At 40.2% G+C, this 18,839-nt stretch overlaps 1 protein-coding gene across 5 annotated transcripts in view; it reads right to left on the bottom strand.

Moving 5' to 3' along the window:
• Positions 1–18,839, bottom strand: part of GIGYF2 (GRB10 interacting GYF protein 2) — a 129,373-nt gene that overhangs the window by 92,629 nt on the left and 17,905 nt on the right. For all 5 annotated transcript variants that reach the window (XM_027537934.1, XM_027537936.1, XM_027537937.1 and 2 more), the window contains one exon: positions 10,974–11,057. In XM_027537934.1, the coding sequence (XP_027393735.1) occupies positions 10,974–11,014 (41 nt within the window). In that variant the 5' untranslated portion in view covers positions 11,015–11,057. The remainder of the gene's footprint in view (positions 1–10,973; positions 11,058–18,839) is intronic.

The following is an 18,839-nucleotide window of genomic DNA, read 5'->3' as shown; positions in this document are numbered from 1 at the left end:
CTAGCAAATACACAGAATGTGTTTACATGTAGAAAGCAATACAAGGGGGAAAAAAAAGAGTATGCATTAGTACAGTAAGACTAATAAAGTTTTATTTCTTTTTACTTATTTTTTAAAGTTTTATTACAGACAATTTTGAACATATATAAAAGGATCAACAAGAAACTCTCCTGTACCCACCAACCCAGTCCCCAGGCCATCCCACTCCTTCTACAGCCCCATCTAACCCTCCTTTAATATTATTCTGAAGGAACTCTTTTGCTTTCAAAATTTTTAAAGGAAATTATTTTCAAGTTTGGAGACAATTCTTTTACGACAAGTTATCATTTCATCTGGAGAAGGCAATGGCACCCCACTCCAGTACTCTTGCCTGGAAAATCCCATGGATGGAGGAGCCTGGTAGGCTGCAGTCCATGGGGTCGCTGAGGGTCAGACACGACTGAGCGCCTTCACTTTCACGCATTGGAAAAGGAAATGGCAACCCACTCCAGTGTTCTTGCCTGGAGAATCCCAGGGACAGGGAAGCCTGGTGGGCTGCCATCTATGGAGTCACACAGAGTTGGACACGACTGAAGTGACTTAGCAATAGCAATCATTTCATCTGCAAATATTTCAAAATGTTATCTCTAAAAGATAAGGATTTTTAAGTCTGAATTTTGCTAACTTTATCCCTGTGATATAGTTTAATACATTTCTCTGTTCTCTGCATTTCATGTAAACAGGTGACTGGATGTAGACTTGGCAAGACTACATCCATGTGGTGGTATGTTACTCCACCAGGAGGCACAGGCTGCCTGGTTGGTTTTGCAAGGCTAAGCAGTTCTTCAAGAGCGAAGCTTAGATCCCCTAATTCACTAAGGTTACAGACTGACTTTATTCTATCATTTCTTCTTTATTTACTAGGTAGAGGTTCTACAAAGAGAAACTTTCCTCTTACACTATCTGGTAGTACCTAATAGAATATATCTCATATAAGAAAAGAAACAGCTTTCCTTCTTCCATTTATTAGTTTTCATAATAATGACTTGGTTCACTAACAATCCTCCAACAGTAAAATTATTTTCATTAATATATTTCATTTCACTGCAATTATTCTTAACAATACTCAAACTCTCTCAACTCTGCCTAGTGGAAGAGGCTTCAGGTTAGCTCCCAAGTCCTTCTGACCCAACCCTAGTAGTCTTTGAGAGCTTCATTTCTATCTGGTATGTCAAATGTTCCAAAATCAGCTTATTTCTTGCCTCAGATGTGGAATAACCATTTCACCAGGGAGCCTGATTCTCTTTGGTAATAAACAGATTAAGACTACCATCTGGGTGCTCAAAGTGTTCATTGTTATTGGGTTGGTTTTTTGTTTTCTTTCCAATTACTCACGGACTTAGAGGTGATCGAGTCCAATGCCTATCAGTTCAGTTCAGTCACTCAGTCGTGTCCGACTCTTCACAACCCCATGAATCGCAGCACGCCAGGCCTCCCTGTCCATCACCAACTCCCGGAGTTCACTCAGACTCACATCCATCGAGTTGGTGATGCCATCCAGCCATCTCATCCTCTGTCGTCCCCTTCTCCTCCTGCCCCCAATCTCTCCCAGCATCAGAATCTTTTCCAATGAGTCAACTCTTCGCATGAGGTGGCCAATGTATTGGAGCTTCAGCTTTAGCATCATTCCTTCCAAAGAACACCAAGGACTGATCTCCTTTAGGATGGACTGGTTGGATCTCCTTGCAGTCCAAGGGACTCTCAAGAGTCTTCTCCAACACCACAGTTCAAAAGCATCAATTCTTCAGCACTCAGCCTTCTTCACAGTCCAACTCTCACATCTATGCACGACCACTGGAAAAACCATAGCCTTGACTAGACGGACCTTTGTTGGCAAAGTAATGTCTCTGCTTTTGAATATGCTATCTAGGTTGGTCATAAGTTTCCTTCCAAGGAGTAAGCGTCTTTTAATTTCATGGCTGCAGTCACCATCTGCAGTGATTCTGGAGCTCAAAAAAATAAAGTCTGACACTGTTTCCACTGTTTCCCCATCTATTTCCCATGAAGTGATGGGACCGGATGCCATGATCTTCGTTTTCTGAATGCCGAGCTTTAAGCAAACTTTTTCACTCTCCACTTTCACTTTCATCAAGAGGCTTTTGAGTTCCTCTTCACTTTCTGCCATAAGGGTGGTGTCATCTGCATATCTGAGGTTATTGATATTTCTCCCGGCAATCTTGATTCCAGCTTGTGTTTCTTCCAGTCCAGCGTTTCTCATGATGTACTCTGCATAGAAGTTAAATAAGCAGGGTGGCAACAGACAGCCTTGACATACTCCTTTTCCTATTTGGAACCAGTCTGTTGTTCCATGTCCAGTTCTAACTGTTGCCTCCTGACCTGCATACAGATTTCTCAAAAGGCAGGTCAGGTGGTTTGGTATTCCCATCTCTTTCAGAATTTTCCACAGTTTATTGTGATCCACACAGTCAAAGGCTTTGGCATAGTCAATAAGGCAGAAATAGATGTTTTTCTGGAACTCTCTTGCTTTTTCCATGATCCAGTGGTTGTTGGCAATTTATCTCTTGTTCCTCTACCTTTTCTAAAACCAGCTTGAACATCAGGAAGTTCACGGTTCACGTATTGCTGAAGCCTGGCTTGGAGAATTTTGAGCATTACTTTACTAGCATGTGAGATGAGTGCAATTGTGTGGTAGTTTGAGCATTCTTTGGCATTGCCTTTCTTTGGGATTGGAATGAAAACTGACCTTTTCCAGTCCTGTGGCCACTGCTGAGCTTTTCAGATTTGCTGGCATATTGAGTGCAGCACTTTCACAGCATCATCTTTCAGGATTTGGAATAGCTCAACTGGAATTCCATCACCTCCACTAGCTTTGTTCGTAGTGATGCTTTCTAAGGCCCACTTGACTTCACATTCCAGGATGTCTGGCTCTAGGTCAGTGATCACACCATCGTGATTATCTGGGTCGTGAAGATCTTTTTTGTACAGTTCTTCTGTATATTCTTGCCACCTCTTAATATCTTCTGCTTCTGTTAGGTCCATACCATTCTGTCCTTTATCGAGCCCATCTTTGCATGAAATGTTCCCTTGGTATCTCTAATTTTCTTGAAGAGATCTCTAGTCTTTCCCTGTAAGACAGGCTAAACAAGTCAGTGAGAAAACAAAATGCCCACAGAGGAGGACCCAACCACTGCTGAAGGACCTGCCAGCACAGTGGTTCACATCATGAACATCTGGGCTCTTCCCTGAAAAAGTGGAATTACTATCCACTGAAAACTGAAGCTGGGAATGTTGCATATACTCATATACGTTTCACAACCACCCCCAATATGACAGATGAGGAAAACAAAGCCAAGGAGTTAAGCCATTTACCCACAATCAGAGCCAGCAGAACCAAGAGTCAAAAACAAGGTTTTTATGACTAAAAAGATCAAAATCTTTCCAACAGTGAGGTCTCAAAGTTTTAAAATAGTCATGGTTCAGTCTGCCAAAAATTAATTTTTAAATATACATCTATATAATTAGAAATCAGTTTAAAATATCTTATACTGAGTCGATATGTTCCCTAGGAGTGTCTACCACTAGAGGGCACATCTAAGCGCTCTTCCATCTTCTAATGGAAAAATCATCCCAGTATCTGCAATTATTATGTCTCACGAGGCTTTCCAGCTCACCCGTCCAACACCCCCAATTTCTTCATCTGCTCCTCACAAGGTTTCAAATCCACCCAACAATCCCCAGATAATGAGATAGTTGGATGGCGTCACTGACTCAATGGACATGAGTTTGATAACTCCAGGAAACAGTGAGAACAGGGAAGCCTGGTGTTCTTAAGTCCATGGGGTCGCAAAAGAGTCAGACACAACTGGGCGACTGAACAACCCCCAGGGGCTTCCCATGCCTAGGAACTGAACACTTCTTATAGGTACCAGACCTAAAGACTAACATGACCAGGAATGCATACTTAGGAGAGTCCTCCAGCTACTGTGAAGGCAAGCTAGGCATAATGCAACTGAGAGAAGATGGTAGCCTGAACCAGGAGAATGGCTGTGCTCCACTTAGTAATCAACAAATCCTGTCCCAAGTCCTCCTTCACCCACAGATATCTGGAAAAGCTGAAACATATCTAGATAACATCCTTCCCTAAAAACCCACCAGTGACCTTTACCTCCTCTAGAATCGTGCTCCATATAGCCCTCTCTTCTAGAAACTCAATCCTTCCCTATCAGCATTCCACTCATCTCTCAATATATCTAACAGTGATTTGTTTAAAAGTCCTCTAACGTAGCATCCCTCTCTGGCAATGCAGCACTAGTCATCTTCCTCTTCATTTCAGAGACGTCTTCACTGCCTCACTTCCCAACCACTTCAAAACCCAGCGTAACGTGGCTTCTCCCCACTACTCCACTGCTCTAGAAAAGTTCAACCACCTCAACAGTAGGCCCAAGTGAAGTCTCCCTCTCCTGATCATCTTCACCTTCCTGGCCACAGGGAGATCTGTTTAACACAGGAGGCCCAGTGCTACTCCCAGGAGTACTAGTAGTCACTGAGAGCAGCTGGGCCTTCCAAAACCACCCCTCCCCGACACCCACAGTCCTCTCTTGTTAACTGTTGTTCAAACCCAAACTTCAGCTTACAAAAGTAATTCAGAATGTCCATGTAGTTGTGTGAAGATGTACAAACCTAAAAGCACTTCTGTGTAAGCTCATGACTCAGTTCCAGGTGTGAACTCTCCCCGACAGAGTAAGGCTTTCTTATTCAACCACTCACAGCCCTCTAGGTCTAACAGACCCCAAACCTACTCCTCAAAACCTCCTTCATCACCGGTATTCCCAAAGGCAGGTAAGGATACCACCATCTACTGAGCGAATGCTTTCACATCCTACCAGGTTTTAAGGGCTTCCCTGTGGCTCAGTGGTAAAGAAAACACCTGCTAATGTAGGAAACATGGGTTCAATTCCTGGGTCAGGAAGATCCCGTGGAGAAGGAAATGGCAACCCACTTCAGTATTCTTGCCTGGGAAATCCCATGGACAGAGGAGCCTGGCTGGCTACAGGTGATGGAGCCACAAGAGAGTCAGACATGACTTAGCAACTAAACAATCAGTTTTAAATCCTAAATCTCTCAAACCATCCTCTGGCCAAGTAACCTTCTATTGTTCACACTTATTACCTCAACTGCTGCAACAGCACCCTAAATAATTTAACCAGTCAAAGTCCATCCTCCACGCTACTACCAGTTACCTCTTTCAAAAGCAAATTTGAATAAAATGCTCCCTGATTAACAATTCATTGGCACACAATGATCAGGTAAAATAAAAAACTTCGTAACATAGAAAGGCTACCTGCAAGTTCTTCTCGCCCACACTTCATAACATAGCCAAGGCAAAATGTCTTGGAATTTCCCTCTGAAACCTATGGTTCCCTGTCCACTCGTCTTCACCCAGGCTTAGGCTTTCTGATGTCTGGAATATTTTTTCTAATTGTTTTCACCTGGGACGCCAGGGGAACTGCCTGGAAGTAGAGAGGTTAAGTGGAAAGGAAGAAAGGAAAAGATGAGAAACAGGAGTAGGGTAGGGGGTTGGAACGGAGAAGGCAATGGCACCCCACTCCAGTACTCTTGCCTGGAGAATCCCATGGACAGAGGAGCCTGGTAGGGTGCAGTCCATGGGGTCGAGAAGAGTCGGACACGACTGAGCAACTTCACTTTCACTTTTCACTTTCATGCATTGGAGAAGGAAATGGCAACCCACTCCAGTGTTTTTGCCTGGAGAATCCCAGGGATGGCGGAGCCTGGTGGGCTGCTGTCTATGGGGTTGCACAGAGTCGGACATGACTGAAGCGACTTAGCAGCAGCAGCAGCAGGGGGTTGGAAAGAGGGCCGTAGGAGGGAAAGGAAAGAGATCTAGATCCTGGGTGTTTGGCTACACACAAGTACCCACGAATGTTCACAGAACTAACTGGCTAGTGGAAGGAAAACCTAATAAACAGTCATACAAATGGAGAACTAGTGAAAGATTTTGGAGACAATTTGATCAAATTTACATTTTAAGATTACTCTGGCTGCAGTGGGGACAGCAATCAGAAGAAAAGGAGCCAGGAAACACTAGAAGGCCTGTCCTTTAGTTTATATCAGGAGATGACGGTGGCTTACACTAGGCTGGAGGCAACGAAGATAGAGAGAAATGAATAGGTTCAAGAGGTATTTTGGAGGTAGAGTTGACACAGCATTGTGATGGACTAGACACAGGGATACAGAAATAAAAGAAAATGACCTGCATAACTCCAAGATGTCTGGCTTGAGCTAACGGGCACACTGTGATGTTAAGATGAAATAAAAGAGGAAATTTAAAAGGACAAAATTCATGAGCTCAGTTTTGGAAAACTATAAAGGATGAGAAGCCTGCAGGGATCAAATGAGCAGCTGAATATCCTGTATAACCATTATACTCCCTTTACAACCTGCATGTATGCATGCTAAGTCGCTTCAGTCCTGTCAGACTCTGCAACCCTATAGACCATAGCCTGCCAGACTCCTCTGTCCATGGGATTCTCCAGGCAAGAATACTGGAGTGGGTTGCCTTTACACCCTCTGGGGAACTTCCCCCTCTTATAACACTGACAGCGAAATTACTTAGTGTCAGCTTCTCCACTAAATAAATAATTCAAAAGTAGGTACCATGTCCTTTGGCTTCCCTGGTGGCTCAGATGGTAAAGAATCCGCCTGCAATGCAGGAGACCTGGGTTCGATCCCTCAATTGGGAAGGTCCCCTAGAGAAGGAAGTGGCTACCCACTTCAGTATTCTAGCCTGGAGAAATCCACGGACAGAGGAGTCTGGCAGTCTACAGTCCATGGGGTCGCAAAGAGTCGGACACGACTGAGCGACTTTCATTTTTTCATGTTCCTTATCCTTGCTGCCTCCTTATCTCCTTACCTAACCCAAGATGTAAAACATGAGGCCCTTGATAAAATGTTTTCTAAACAACTCAATGTTCTCTTTTAAAATACAGCCTAGGATAACAACAAATTCCTTCAGATGGCAGTTATCTTTTTACTCTTTTTGAAAACTGGGACTATTAATGCATTCCATCCTCCAGAACGTCTCTCATTTCCCTCACAACTCCACAAAGATCATGAACAGTAATCTAGAAATCTCAGCTTTGAATTCTCTTGCCCCATGCCCCCCACCATAAGACCTGAATCATTCAACATTTACTAAGTGCCCACACTAGCTAAACAATGGACTTACCAAAATTGAGAAATACAGTGCTTTTCTTAATGGAAGTAGCTCTTTTTTGAGTAAACAGATATAAACAGACACAGTACGAGGTCATAACTACTTTAACACAGGTCTGAACAAAGTGCTTTGGGAAAAACAAAAGTACCTCATTCTTTGCAAGGGAAGACCTGGGTAAGTTTCCTTAAGGCCATGGAGATGAGACAGAAGAAACCCCAAACCAGTTCCTTGGCTCCTTCTCCATAAAGCCAGCTAATTGTCCGCAATTGTTTCGTTCCCCTATGATTAATTCCTTTATTATCCAATTTATCTGAATAGATTTTGGATGCTCAAAATAAAAAAATGAAAATACCAAAATAAAGCAGGTTATAATGAATTTGTTTTCCTCCTTTAAAATGTCTTAAAGTACACAATCATTTGCGAAGAAAAAAGAACAGAAGGATACAAACCAAAACATTAACAACAATTCTTTGGGTGGCAGAATTAAAAGGGTAATTGAGATCTTCCATTTTTCCTTTCGTACTATTGCTTCCTCCAAGGTTTTCTGGAGTGAGTGTGAATTATCTTATTACTAGGACTAACAAAAAATTCTTTAAAAAGAAGAAACCTACCAGATTTAGAACTAAAAAAGTTTTTTTTTCTTTAAGGTAGTACTCTGTGTTTTGTCGACAGTGAAATAAACAGGCAACAGATGGGAATTAAATTCATACAATCCTTCTTGTGGTCAGTCTGTCCATATATCATCCAAAGCCTTAAAAAATAAACTTCTGATTTAAAAATTCCACTTCCAAGATATTATTCCAAATGAAATCAACAGTAACACAAACAGAACTATTAAAGGATGTGTATACATATTAACAATAGCAAAATATTAAAAATGACTTTACTTTCCAACACTTCACTCATGCATTTAATAAATATTTATTGAGTATCTACTATGTGCCAGGCACTGACGTTACAGCAATGAACAAAGTGTACAAAAATCAAGACCAAAGTACTTGCCCTCAAAGGAGCGCACAGTCTAGTGGGGGCCAAACAATGGCATATAAATAATAAAGAAAATCAGTAAAATATTTGGCATGTTATATTTTTATATAGACTGTGAAGAAAAAATTAAACAGGGAAAGGAGGTAGGAAATGGGGGGAATTGGTCAGAAAACCTCTAAGATGGTAACATTTGAAGTTAAAATGACTCGTTTTATATATAAAAATGATTTACTACTCCATTAAGTATATCACACTCTTTTTAAAACTGCCTCCATTAAATCTATCACACTCTTCTTAAAATTGCTTCAGTAATTATGGAATACATTTCTTTATCCTAAATATAAGCTAAGCTAAGACCTAATGATTCTACCAGATTAAGACCTAAAGATTCTATTCCATCTTTTCTACCAGCTTAAAAAGCCCATGCTTACGGTCACCCAGGTCTGTCCCTACCACAATTTTCTTTGCTCTCTCATCTTCCCTACTGTCAAATCAATCTCTTCATTTCACACAACTCTTACCAAACATCATGTTTTACATCATGATAAAAATGTTAGTAAAAAGAATACAGTATCACTAAATGTTTCTGTATGTTTCAGAGTTACACACTGATTCAGTGTAATCCTCCTAAACTATGATTCTCAAAGTTATTCTGGACATAGTTCCTTACCTCAAGTTTCACAATGAATGCAATGGTACATGCAGAAAAAACACAGCAGCAGTCTCTATTCATACTGCAGCTGTCTAGATCAGGGTTACCTGAGTTACTTAAGTAACTTAATATATCAGATATATTATGTACATATATGGAGTTTCCCTGGTGGCTCAAATGGTAAGGAATCTGCCCACAATGCACGAGACTCCAGTTCAATCCCTGGGTCTGGGGGGGGCGGTGGGGGGGTGGGGCGGGGGGTGGAGATCCCCTGGAGGAGGGGATCCAGTTTTCTTGCCTGGAGAATGCCATGGACAGTGGAAAAGCAGCCAGATAATATGGAAACAAATGAGTGTGGCTGTGTTTCAACAAAACTTTACAGTCCCATGGCCATAGTTTGTCAACCCATTTAGCATCATGTTAAATGTGTAATGACTCTACAGAGAGCGTCAGCAGGAGTGGTTCTTTTACTGGTACTGTCTCTCTCTCTTAACTCTTAACAGAGAGAGACTTAGACGAAAGAAAAAAAAAAAAAAACTTCCTTAAATTAGCTGATGATTTTAACCATGTTTTCACAAAGAAAAGACATGTGAGTGTGTAAGTGCAAAAAAGCAGCAGTTACAAATGAAGGCAAAACCCTGCACACAAAATGGCTTACACATTGAGCTGTATGATTTAAAGCCACCTGCTAAGACGTGAATAAGGTTTTAGCTACAAGAATATTCACCAAAAAAATTTTTATAATGATGAAAAACTGAGAACAGCCTATATTTGTTACATCTGGAAGACTAATTAAATAAATGATGGTACATCCATACAGTGCAACTATTTAAGGTAACAGAAAATATTTATTGATAAAAAAGATACTTTTGATGTTTTTTTTAGACAGGTTACAAAACTGAATGTACAGTATGATCCCATTTTTATGAAAATAAATGTACATTTACACAAATGAGCATACATAAAGCTACCTAGAATGATATACCAACCTATTACAGTGGTTACTATGGACAGTGAAATTAAGGTAATTATATCTTCTTGTGGATTACTTATAATTTCTAATTTTTCTAGAAGTATATATTGATTTGATTTGGTAATAAAGTTATTTTTAAAATATAAAATAAGAACTAGAACAGGTGATTTAGGTCAACAATTTCAAAATAAACTCTCAAAGCATATAACTTGCATTGGTTCTTAAAACTTCGAATGATTTCTCCTCAGTCTCCAAATGCTAGCTACAAGGACCAAGAAAATTAAGGAATTACATATAAAAAGAAATGTATATAATAATGTAAGTTAATAATCTTCAAATAGGGAGTACTACAGGAAGTCTGGAACATTTATCAAAGCACCACCACCGAAACACTCAAGGACATTTACGACACTATTCCGATCATCTACTTTATATACTGCCTCTGATTCAAGGTCTGAATGGGAAAAGCAACTATCATTATTCACGCCACTGACGAGGATCTTCAATCACCAACTTTGGGGGGAAAGGAAGAAGAGGGGGAAAGAGTCACACTACAATGTGATGGATCTCAAAATCCCATGAGAATTCCATATTCAGGGTCCAAACACATCTGTAAGAGACTCAAAGGTTGATTAATTGATATTACGGCAAATGCTAACCTGATTCTAGATGGGCTATAGCCAGTATAATTCTGGATCACCTATGTAGCCCATCAATAAAATAAAACTCAAACAATAATTCAATAAAAACTATTTTTTCCAAATAAATATGAATAGCACTCACAAAACACTGTAGCAGAAAACATATAAATATTAAAATGTTACAATTATATAAAATTATACTCGCACCTACATAAGGATTCAAACACAAAGTAAATAATTTGCTAGGACTATGAAGAGTTTTAAATTCATTATCATTACACAACCAGAACAGGAAGACTTTTTTAATAAAGGACAAATGCAGTCACTAACCAAATATAAATTATTCCTGACTGGCTATATTGTTTTCAACTAGGCACATAAAGTCTCTAAAACATGCACATTTTATAAGCCCCCAACACCTGCACAAATACCTTACTAAGGAACTAGTCATGCAACTCTGAACAGGATGAGGTTTTGAAAACTCACCATTCAGGCCCAAAGTTCAGTGTCTGCGTTTCCGCTGCCATTCTTTTCCGTATGTTTACAACAGATTTTTATATGCAGAGAAACCTGTTCAAGAGAAAACATCTCCATACAGTTGGTCAAGACTGAATCAGAATTCCAGGCCAGAAAGTACAGCTAGGGAGCGTGTTTTGCTTATGCTCCTCTCAACCAGTCACCAGAATGAGGTTTTTTTAATGCCTATTTATAATACAGCAGGCAAAGTAAAATGAATAAACCAACCCTTAATTCTAATCCACCATCTTTTTATGTTTACACAGGAAAAGGAGGCAGGGTATAAGAGACGCTGGTCAGACAGGTGGTAGTAGACCATGCAGGGCCCTGGAGACCAAACGAAGGATTTCTCCTTTTTCAGCTTTAGGCAGTGGGGAAGGAATGAGGGGTAACAGATTTACATTTTATTAATAATTTGTATTACTCGCTTGGAATGGCTCACCCATCACCATGAAGTACATCAAAGATTCTTAAAGACCTCTCCTTATCTATCTCACAGCTTTTGCCACAACTCTCCCCACTGTTTCCTTAGCACTTTACACTCTGGTGATTCTTTAAAAAATTATCTTGGACCATTAAGTGAAAATAATCCACTAATCAATTCCACGAGTCATCTTTCAAGAGCAATTTTAAGATATCAGAACTTAAGGTGAAATGTCAGACAGGAAGGACAAATACTGTATATTACTTATATGTGGAATCTTTAACAAGCCAAACTCACAGTAAAGTGGTGGTTACCAGGGACTGAAGGGTGGGAGACATGGTAAGAAACTGGTCAAAGGTAAAAACTACAGCTTTAAGATTAACAAGTTCTGGGGATCCAAGGTACAGCATGGTGATTACAGCTAATAATACTGTAGTATACATATGGAAGTTGCTAAGAGTAGACCCTAAATATTCTCACACACACAAAATATAAGAAAAGGTAATTATGTGATAGGAAGGAGATGTATGCTATGGTGATAATCATTTTGCAATATACACTGAAAAATTAATCAAATCAACACATGAACACCTTAAACCAAGACAATGTTATGTCAATCACATCTCAATAAAGCTGAAAAAAAGAATATGAGTTTAGAAAACAGAAAATACTATAAATATTGTAAACATATGATAAATATCTGCAAGATTTATCACATCACCCTGATTGTTCTTTAAAAGATCTAAAACCAATAAACTACATACTGATCTAAAACACAGAAAGGGCAAAGTAAAAATGTGCTAACATCCATATTCAACTATTTATCTGCCCTCTTCCTGGAAGGTATTTCTGATGGTTGGATGGCATCATGGACTCAATGGACATGACTCTAAGCAAACTCCAGGAGACAGCAAAGGACAGGGAAGCCTGGCATACTGCAGTCCGTGAGATCACAAAGAGTCGGACAAGACTTAGCAAATGAACAACAACAAATGCCAACCACGTGGGTTCCAGGGAGAGTTCCGTATTCTTACTTGACCCTGATAACCTCTCCCTGGTCAGATAAGCGTGCACATCAGACTCAAATGAGATCAACTTAGTGCTCTCACCACCTCACAAGCAACTGATGATTCCAAAACAACATAAGGCATACGGCTTTTACTTTAAACTCTCTGAAACTGGAATGCACCTTAATGAGCGCCATGCTACAACTGCTACTGGCCCACAATGGAAGTTGTATCACAGTTGTCATTGTGTGCACAACGATAAAACCTGGTCAGAGCTGCTCATTATTGTCATCTTCTCAATTGTGTTGTTCCTAATAGCTGATTTTAAGGGCTGTTTACAATGCCTTCAAGAAGATTATGCTGTAATTCTAAATTGAAACATGTTGTGTATCAAAAAAGAAAGCAAATAAAGCCATGGGATAGTAGTGAAGTAACTCTCCATCACTGGAGGAATGACTGCAACTGTTTTACAGAACTTGAGAAAGGGAAAAAAAACACATAAAAAAGATAAGCTTGTGGTTCGTTAGTTAGACTTGACACTGCACAATCCACAAGGCCACACGCAGCAGCCCTGAAGTATTAATATTTAAGGGGAAAAAATTAAACAGCTTAGAACGCTTTTAAGAACTACACAAGCACCAAATCGCTGCATTTCAAAATGACGAAAGAATAACGGAGCACTCTCTTAAGAAATGTTTCATCACCAATACCCTTAATGTTACCTGACACTACAAAGGTGGGGAGAGTGAGGAGGAAGGAGACTTCTACAATTCTAAGTTCTGCATAATTTATAAAAGTCATATAATGTGCAGAAGCTGAAGAATATCTAATTAGAAGCTGAAGTATACCTCACAATTGATTTTCCGTCTATTTTCCTTTTAACATATGTACAAAGTATATACTGCCTGATGAAAATGTTAAACTTATTTGCTAAGTAAGTTGAAAAGAATTTTTTTTAAACTGTAAAATAAAAATTCTAATTAAAGAAGTATGCCATCAGTTTACTCTGCAGTATGATTTCCTTCTTAGTAATACATAAATGAAGAATCTCACAAGTGATGAATACTAGACTCAATTAAATTATGGTATACCCCTACTGAAATCACTTGTCAAGGGAGTGATAATGACCAGACATCCGGTAAGGTACCACTGTAAATTAAGCCAAGTGTCCTCCTTACAAAAGGCAGAGCAACCAGAGAACAAATTGCCAACAACCAGTGGATCACACAGAAAGCAAGGCAATTCCAGAAAAACATGTACTTCTGCTTCACTGACTACACAAAAGCCTTTGACTGTGTGGATCACAACAAACTGTGGAAAATTCTTAGACAGAAATACCAGACCACTTTACCTGCCTCCTGATAAACCCGTATGAAGGGCATGAAGCAACAGTTAGAACTGGACATGAAGCAACAGTCAGAACTGGACATGGAACAACAGACTGGTTCCAAATTGAGAAAGCAGTACAGCAGGATATTTGTGAAAATACTAAAATCATTCTTAAGAGATTTAATACGCTTTTACCCTTTAAATTACTACCACAAGGCTACACAGGTCCTGGAAATACAAACTCCAGGACTGTCATTACCACATAGAGGCTGTGCTGTACAGGCAATGGTCTTGAGTTACAGAAGCCCTGGATTCACGAAACACCTGAAGAACATCAACCAAGGACATCCTTTCCCTATCCTCAGTCATTCATTCCACCTACAAACTTTCAGGAAGAGTCAAAATACCATACAGCAGAAACACTGAAAGCTCAGAAGTTTCTTTAATGCCTTGAGCTGGGAGCCTCACTACCTTTATAACACAGGTTTCCATAAGATTATGCCCTATGGTAGTTTTCTGGAGAACTCTTATGAACCTAAGACAGTAATCCAAACAATTCAATTATCAACTAAAGAGACCTACATTACTTAGAATAGTGTTCTGCTCATTCTCCTTTATGAATTAAAGCAGGAAATCTAAAAGTTATGACTGCTGAAGAAATCTAATTTAAGGTACTATAGCTTCTAATTCTGAATTCCCCACCCCAGACTGCTCCTTCCAAGTCAAATTAAATGAGCCCAGTTCTAATAGATTTATTTCTATGTACTGGATTGTCTGACACAATGTCTCTGAATTATAAATTATTTGGAATGGAAAGTGGGACTTATTTCTCAACTGCCATTTCTAAGCATGCAGTGAAGTATCAAAACGAGTATAAGCTTTGCCACCATTTAAATCCCACTAAGCTACATGTTGTCAACTCAAACCCCCAGGAGACTTGTGATCTTTAGAAAACAGCTGATTTTTATAGCAAATTGGGTCCTGAACCAGACTCTGTAGGCTGTGCCCCCACCATGCTCTTCTGCCTCTTTAGATAGTCTTATTCTTGAAACTATTTCCTTCCTTGTCCTCCACGACCAGCCCTTTACAGATACATTCCCCCATCTTTACTCCTTTCCAATTTAGTCACCGTTCCCCAAGTTTATCTCCTAACTTCCCTCAGTGTACCCACGGATCCTTTAACTATAAATTCTGTTTAGATATTGTTTAGAATCTTATTTACAATGGTCCTCTCCACTAGTGCTTCAGGTAGAACTCTGCCAACTAAATTATGGGGAATTTAAAATAGGGGCTCAGACAGTAAAGAATCTGCCTGCAATGGGGGAGGTCCGGGTTCGACCCCTGGGTCAGGAAGATCCCTGGAGAAGGAAATGGCTACCCACTTGAGTATTCTCACCCGAAGCATTCCAAGGACAGAGGAGCCTGGTGGGCTACAGTCCATGGAGTCACAAAGAGGTGGACACAACTAACATTTTCATTTTCACCTTGATATAGCAGATACAAGAAGTGAGGGTGTTATTACAGCAAGAGCAATGAAGATTCTCCCACAAATTCCACCCCTGCTGTGAATTACAGATTTTTTTTCTCCCATGACCTCTGTGGCATTTCCAGCAGCCTGCTCCTCTTGGATATCTAATCAACAACTGATCAAGGTATCACTGTTTTGGGGCTTTCCAGGTGGCACAGGTGGTAAAGAACCCTCCTGCCAATGCAGGAGACCAAGACACAGGTTTGATCCCTGGGTGAGGAAGACCCCCTGGACGAGGGCATGACAACCCACAGCAATATTCTTACCTGGAGAATACCATGGACAGAGGAGCCTGGCAGACTACAGTCCATGGGGTCGCAAAGAGCTGGATACAACTGGGTGACTAACACACCACTGTTTTCAGTTCACTAGTCAGTCAGGCTCAAAAGCCTAGAATCATCTGAAACTCCCTCCTCTTCTCTGTCCCTCATATGTAATCATTTGGCCTGAAATTTGGTCAATTTCCCTTCAAGATTCCACCTGCATTCTTTCATTATAGCCGAACTTTTGTTAACCCATGTCTGGATTACTACAATAAAATGTCTAATCTGCTCCCCTGACTCGGCCTCTGATTACATCCAACAAGATCAATCTTTCTAAACCCTGTGTGTATGGTCAAAACTCCTCGTATTTTCAGGTTTCCATCAATCTGACAATCTATACCTTCTCAACTTAACCTTTCACTGTTTCACCTCCAAACTCAAAGCCAAATGATAACTTTCAACTCTCTATTGCATTCTCCTTCTTCTGTGGTTCAGGCTCATGCCACCCCCTTACCCTAGAAGGCCCACCCTCACATCCTCCTTCCTTTACAGTGGCTTATACAAAACCAAGGATACATTCAAACAAACACGCCATAAAATATTCCCCAAAGGAGAAGAAGGAAAATCTGAACAAAGGATGCAAAAATGGAATGGAATCTATAGCATGTAATACTGGGGGTGGGGTGCTTTTTGAAACTGTATAGAAAACCTTGAAAGGAAAGAAGAAATGGAAAAGAAGTTTGGGAGGAAGGACACGCCATTTTAGACAAAATGAATGTGAGGAGCCATCCTAAATAATATACATCTACATCTTGAACTCCAGTGTGGAGTCATAATGAGACAGAGATTGGGAAGCAAATCTACAGACTTGTATCCAAATATTGCATAAAACTATCCCAAAGAAGAGGTCTAGAAGGGAAAGGACAAAGTCTCCCCACACACCATGCACGAGGATACAGGAAGGAGAAAAGACCATCAGTGAGGCATCCTTAGCCCTGACCTTTCACCTGAAGGCAAGTTCACGGACTCTAGCTTCTTCCACATTCACTTTATCTAAAGCAGAAAGGAAAAACAACGAGGTTCTTTGGGGAGATTATCTAATTATCCATCCATTAGCTCAATAAGGCTAAAAATTAAAGTGCAGTTTGAAAAAGCATGGCTGTATCACAGAAGTTCTCGTATTTTATGTCTTAAGAGCAATGGAAGGCTATGAAAAGATTTGGGCCAGAAAGTGTCCACGATGAAATTCACACTTTAGAAAGATCATTCAGGATGCCAGGAGGAAATAAACCAGCAAGAGTTAAGAGAAAGGAGAGGTATCAGTAATCCAACAGATAGCATGGATCTACATACCAGGAGAGCAGAGAGAGAAGTGACAATAATAACTATACTCACTGATATGAAAAAAATGTCAACAATATATTAAGTGCTCAAGACAGGTTACAGGATACAGAGGATATAACTACAATCAACACATCTTAAAATTTATTCTTAGTGGGTACTTACATATGCCCCCAGGTGTAATATTTACTTCTGAATGGTGAAATTATGAGCAATTCTTCTCCTAGTAAGTTACTAATTTGTGTTTAAAATAAAGATAACACTGGCCCAAAATATATATATATTAATGGAAGAATTCAGAAGTTTCAAATATTGAAGTCAAAAAAGAGACTGGAAAGTCTTCACTGGCTTCCACAATGAAGTCACTGCTGACTTGAAGAGTGCAATTAAAGAAGCATGGTGAGGACAGAGTGAGATTTCAGAGGTTGGGAGGTGAGAAAGGGAAGACTACAAATGCAGTTGACTTTTTCTAGAATTTAGCTGCGAAAAAGCGAAGAGAAACGAAGCAGAGTAGAAAGAAAATTTCCACTTTCACTTTAGAGGAAAATATCCTAAAGGAAAAGTACTAGTACAATCAAAAAGTGAAGAAACGATTTAGCAAAAATATGATGGAAGTGCAGCTGTGAGAAGACAGGCTGGAGAGGGCTTCAAAGAACAAATGGGGGAAAAAAACGCTATGCCTATCCACTTGTGACAAGAGCAAAGTGTGTTCAAATGACTGAAGACATCTGCAAGCTTTTTGTGGGGGAATAGCAAGTTGTGGGAAATTCACATTCGACGGCCTCAATTTTCTCAGGTAAGCAGGCAAATGACAGCAGGTGACAGGGTAAGGACTGAGGAAGAATGCAGAGACGGTAGCTGCTGGGATCTACAACAGTATTGTTTATAAAATAAAATTTAGGGATAATTACTAATTTATCCCTGGAGAAGGACACAACAGCCCACTCCAGTATTACTGCCTGGAGAATTCCATGGACAGAAGAGTTTGGCAGGCTATACAGTTCACGGGGTCACAGAGTCGGACACAACTGAAGCGACTTAGTACACAGTTAGTACACATGAGTTTATACAAATATTACAAAGATACTACAGATAATTCCATCAGCTTCCCCTAACATAAACAACTTACATTACCACAGTATACCTGTCACGACTGAGACACCAACATTGGTACAACACTAGTAACTATAACCAGTTTTTCCAACAATGTCCTTGTTCTGTTTCAGCATCTAATCCAGGACACCACACTGCAGTTACCTACAGAAGTTCTGAAGGCCCAGTCAAGATGGAGATGGCACCTACCTGCATGGTCGTGGGCTTCTTTCTCCAACTTAGCCTGAGAGAGAGCTGACAACATGACTGAATCTGGGTTAGGATTTTGTCTCCACAATAAATGGAAGAGTAAGGCCAAGGGAGGGTACTGGCCAAAGTGTGACCGAGGCACAATGAGGAAGAAAGTAAAAACAAGAGTTTACAAATCTGAGATGCTGGTAATGTCAAAAAGCAGGTATAGTAGAAACAGAAAAGAAAGCACTAGAAGAGGCAGGAGGTAAGTCATGGAATCAGGAGCCTGGGAAGACTGGATGGATCATCCCATGGACTCTGAAGTAACCTCAGGATAATGGCAGAGAGAAGAAAGAAGAAAACAAAGGATGATGCCTCAGGGTCCAGATCTGATGATAATAAGGGGAAGAGACAGTTGTACTGTCAGACAGCATGAACATCAGAGGAAAAGAGCTTTTGCACAAAGGAGGAGGAACAATCACTAAAGTGATTCTAATCTACCACCTAAACCAGAAAATGTCTGTGTAAGGTATTAATAACTACAGACAACAGAAGCACTTTGGGCTTAATGGTCCTCTGACTAAAGAAACAGAACTGGCCTGTGAATGGAAGAGGATGAAGAGCCTGATGCTGCCTGCTGATGCACCTACCACTGGGCAG

Source organism: Bos indicus x Bos taurus, chromosome 3 (assembly GCF_003369695.1).
Source record: "Bos indicus x Bos taurus breed Angus x Brahman F1 hybrid chromosome 3, Bos_hybrid_MaternalHap_v2.0, whole genome shotgun sequence".
NCBI classification, from domain to species: Eukaryota; Metazoa; Chordata; class Mammalia; order Artiodactyla; family Bovidae; genus Bos; species Bos indicus x Bos taurus.
The sequence above is the reverse complement of the archived record's forward strand: the minus strand, read 5'-3'. Positions and strand labels throughout refer to the sequence as shown.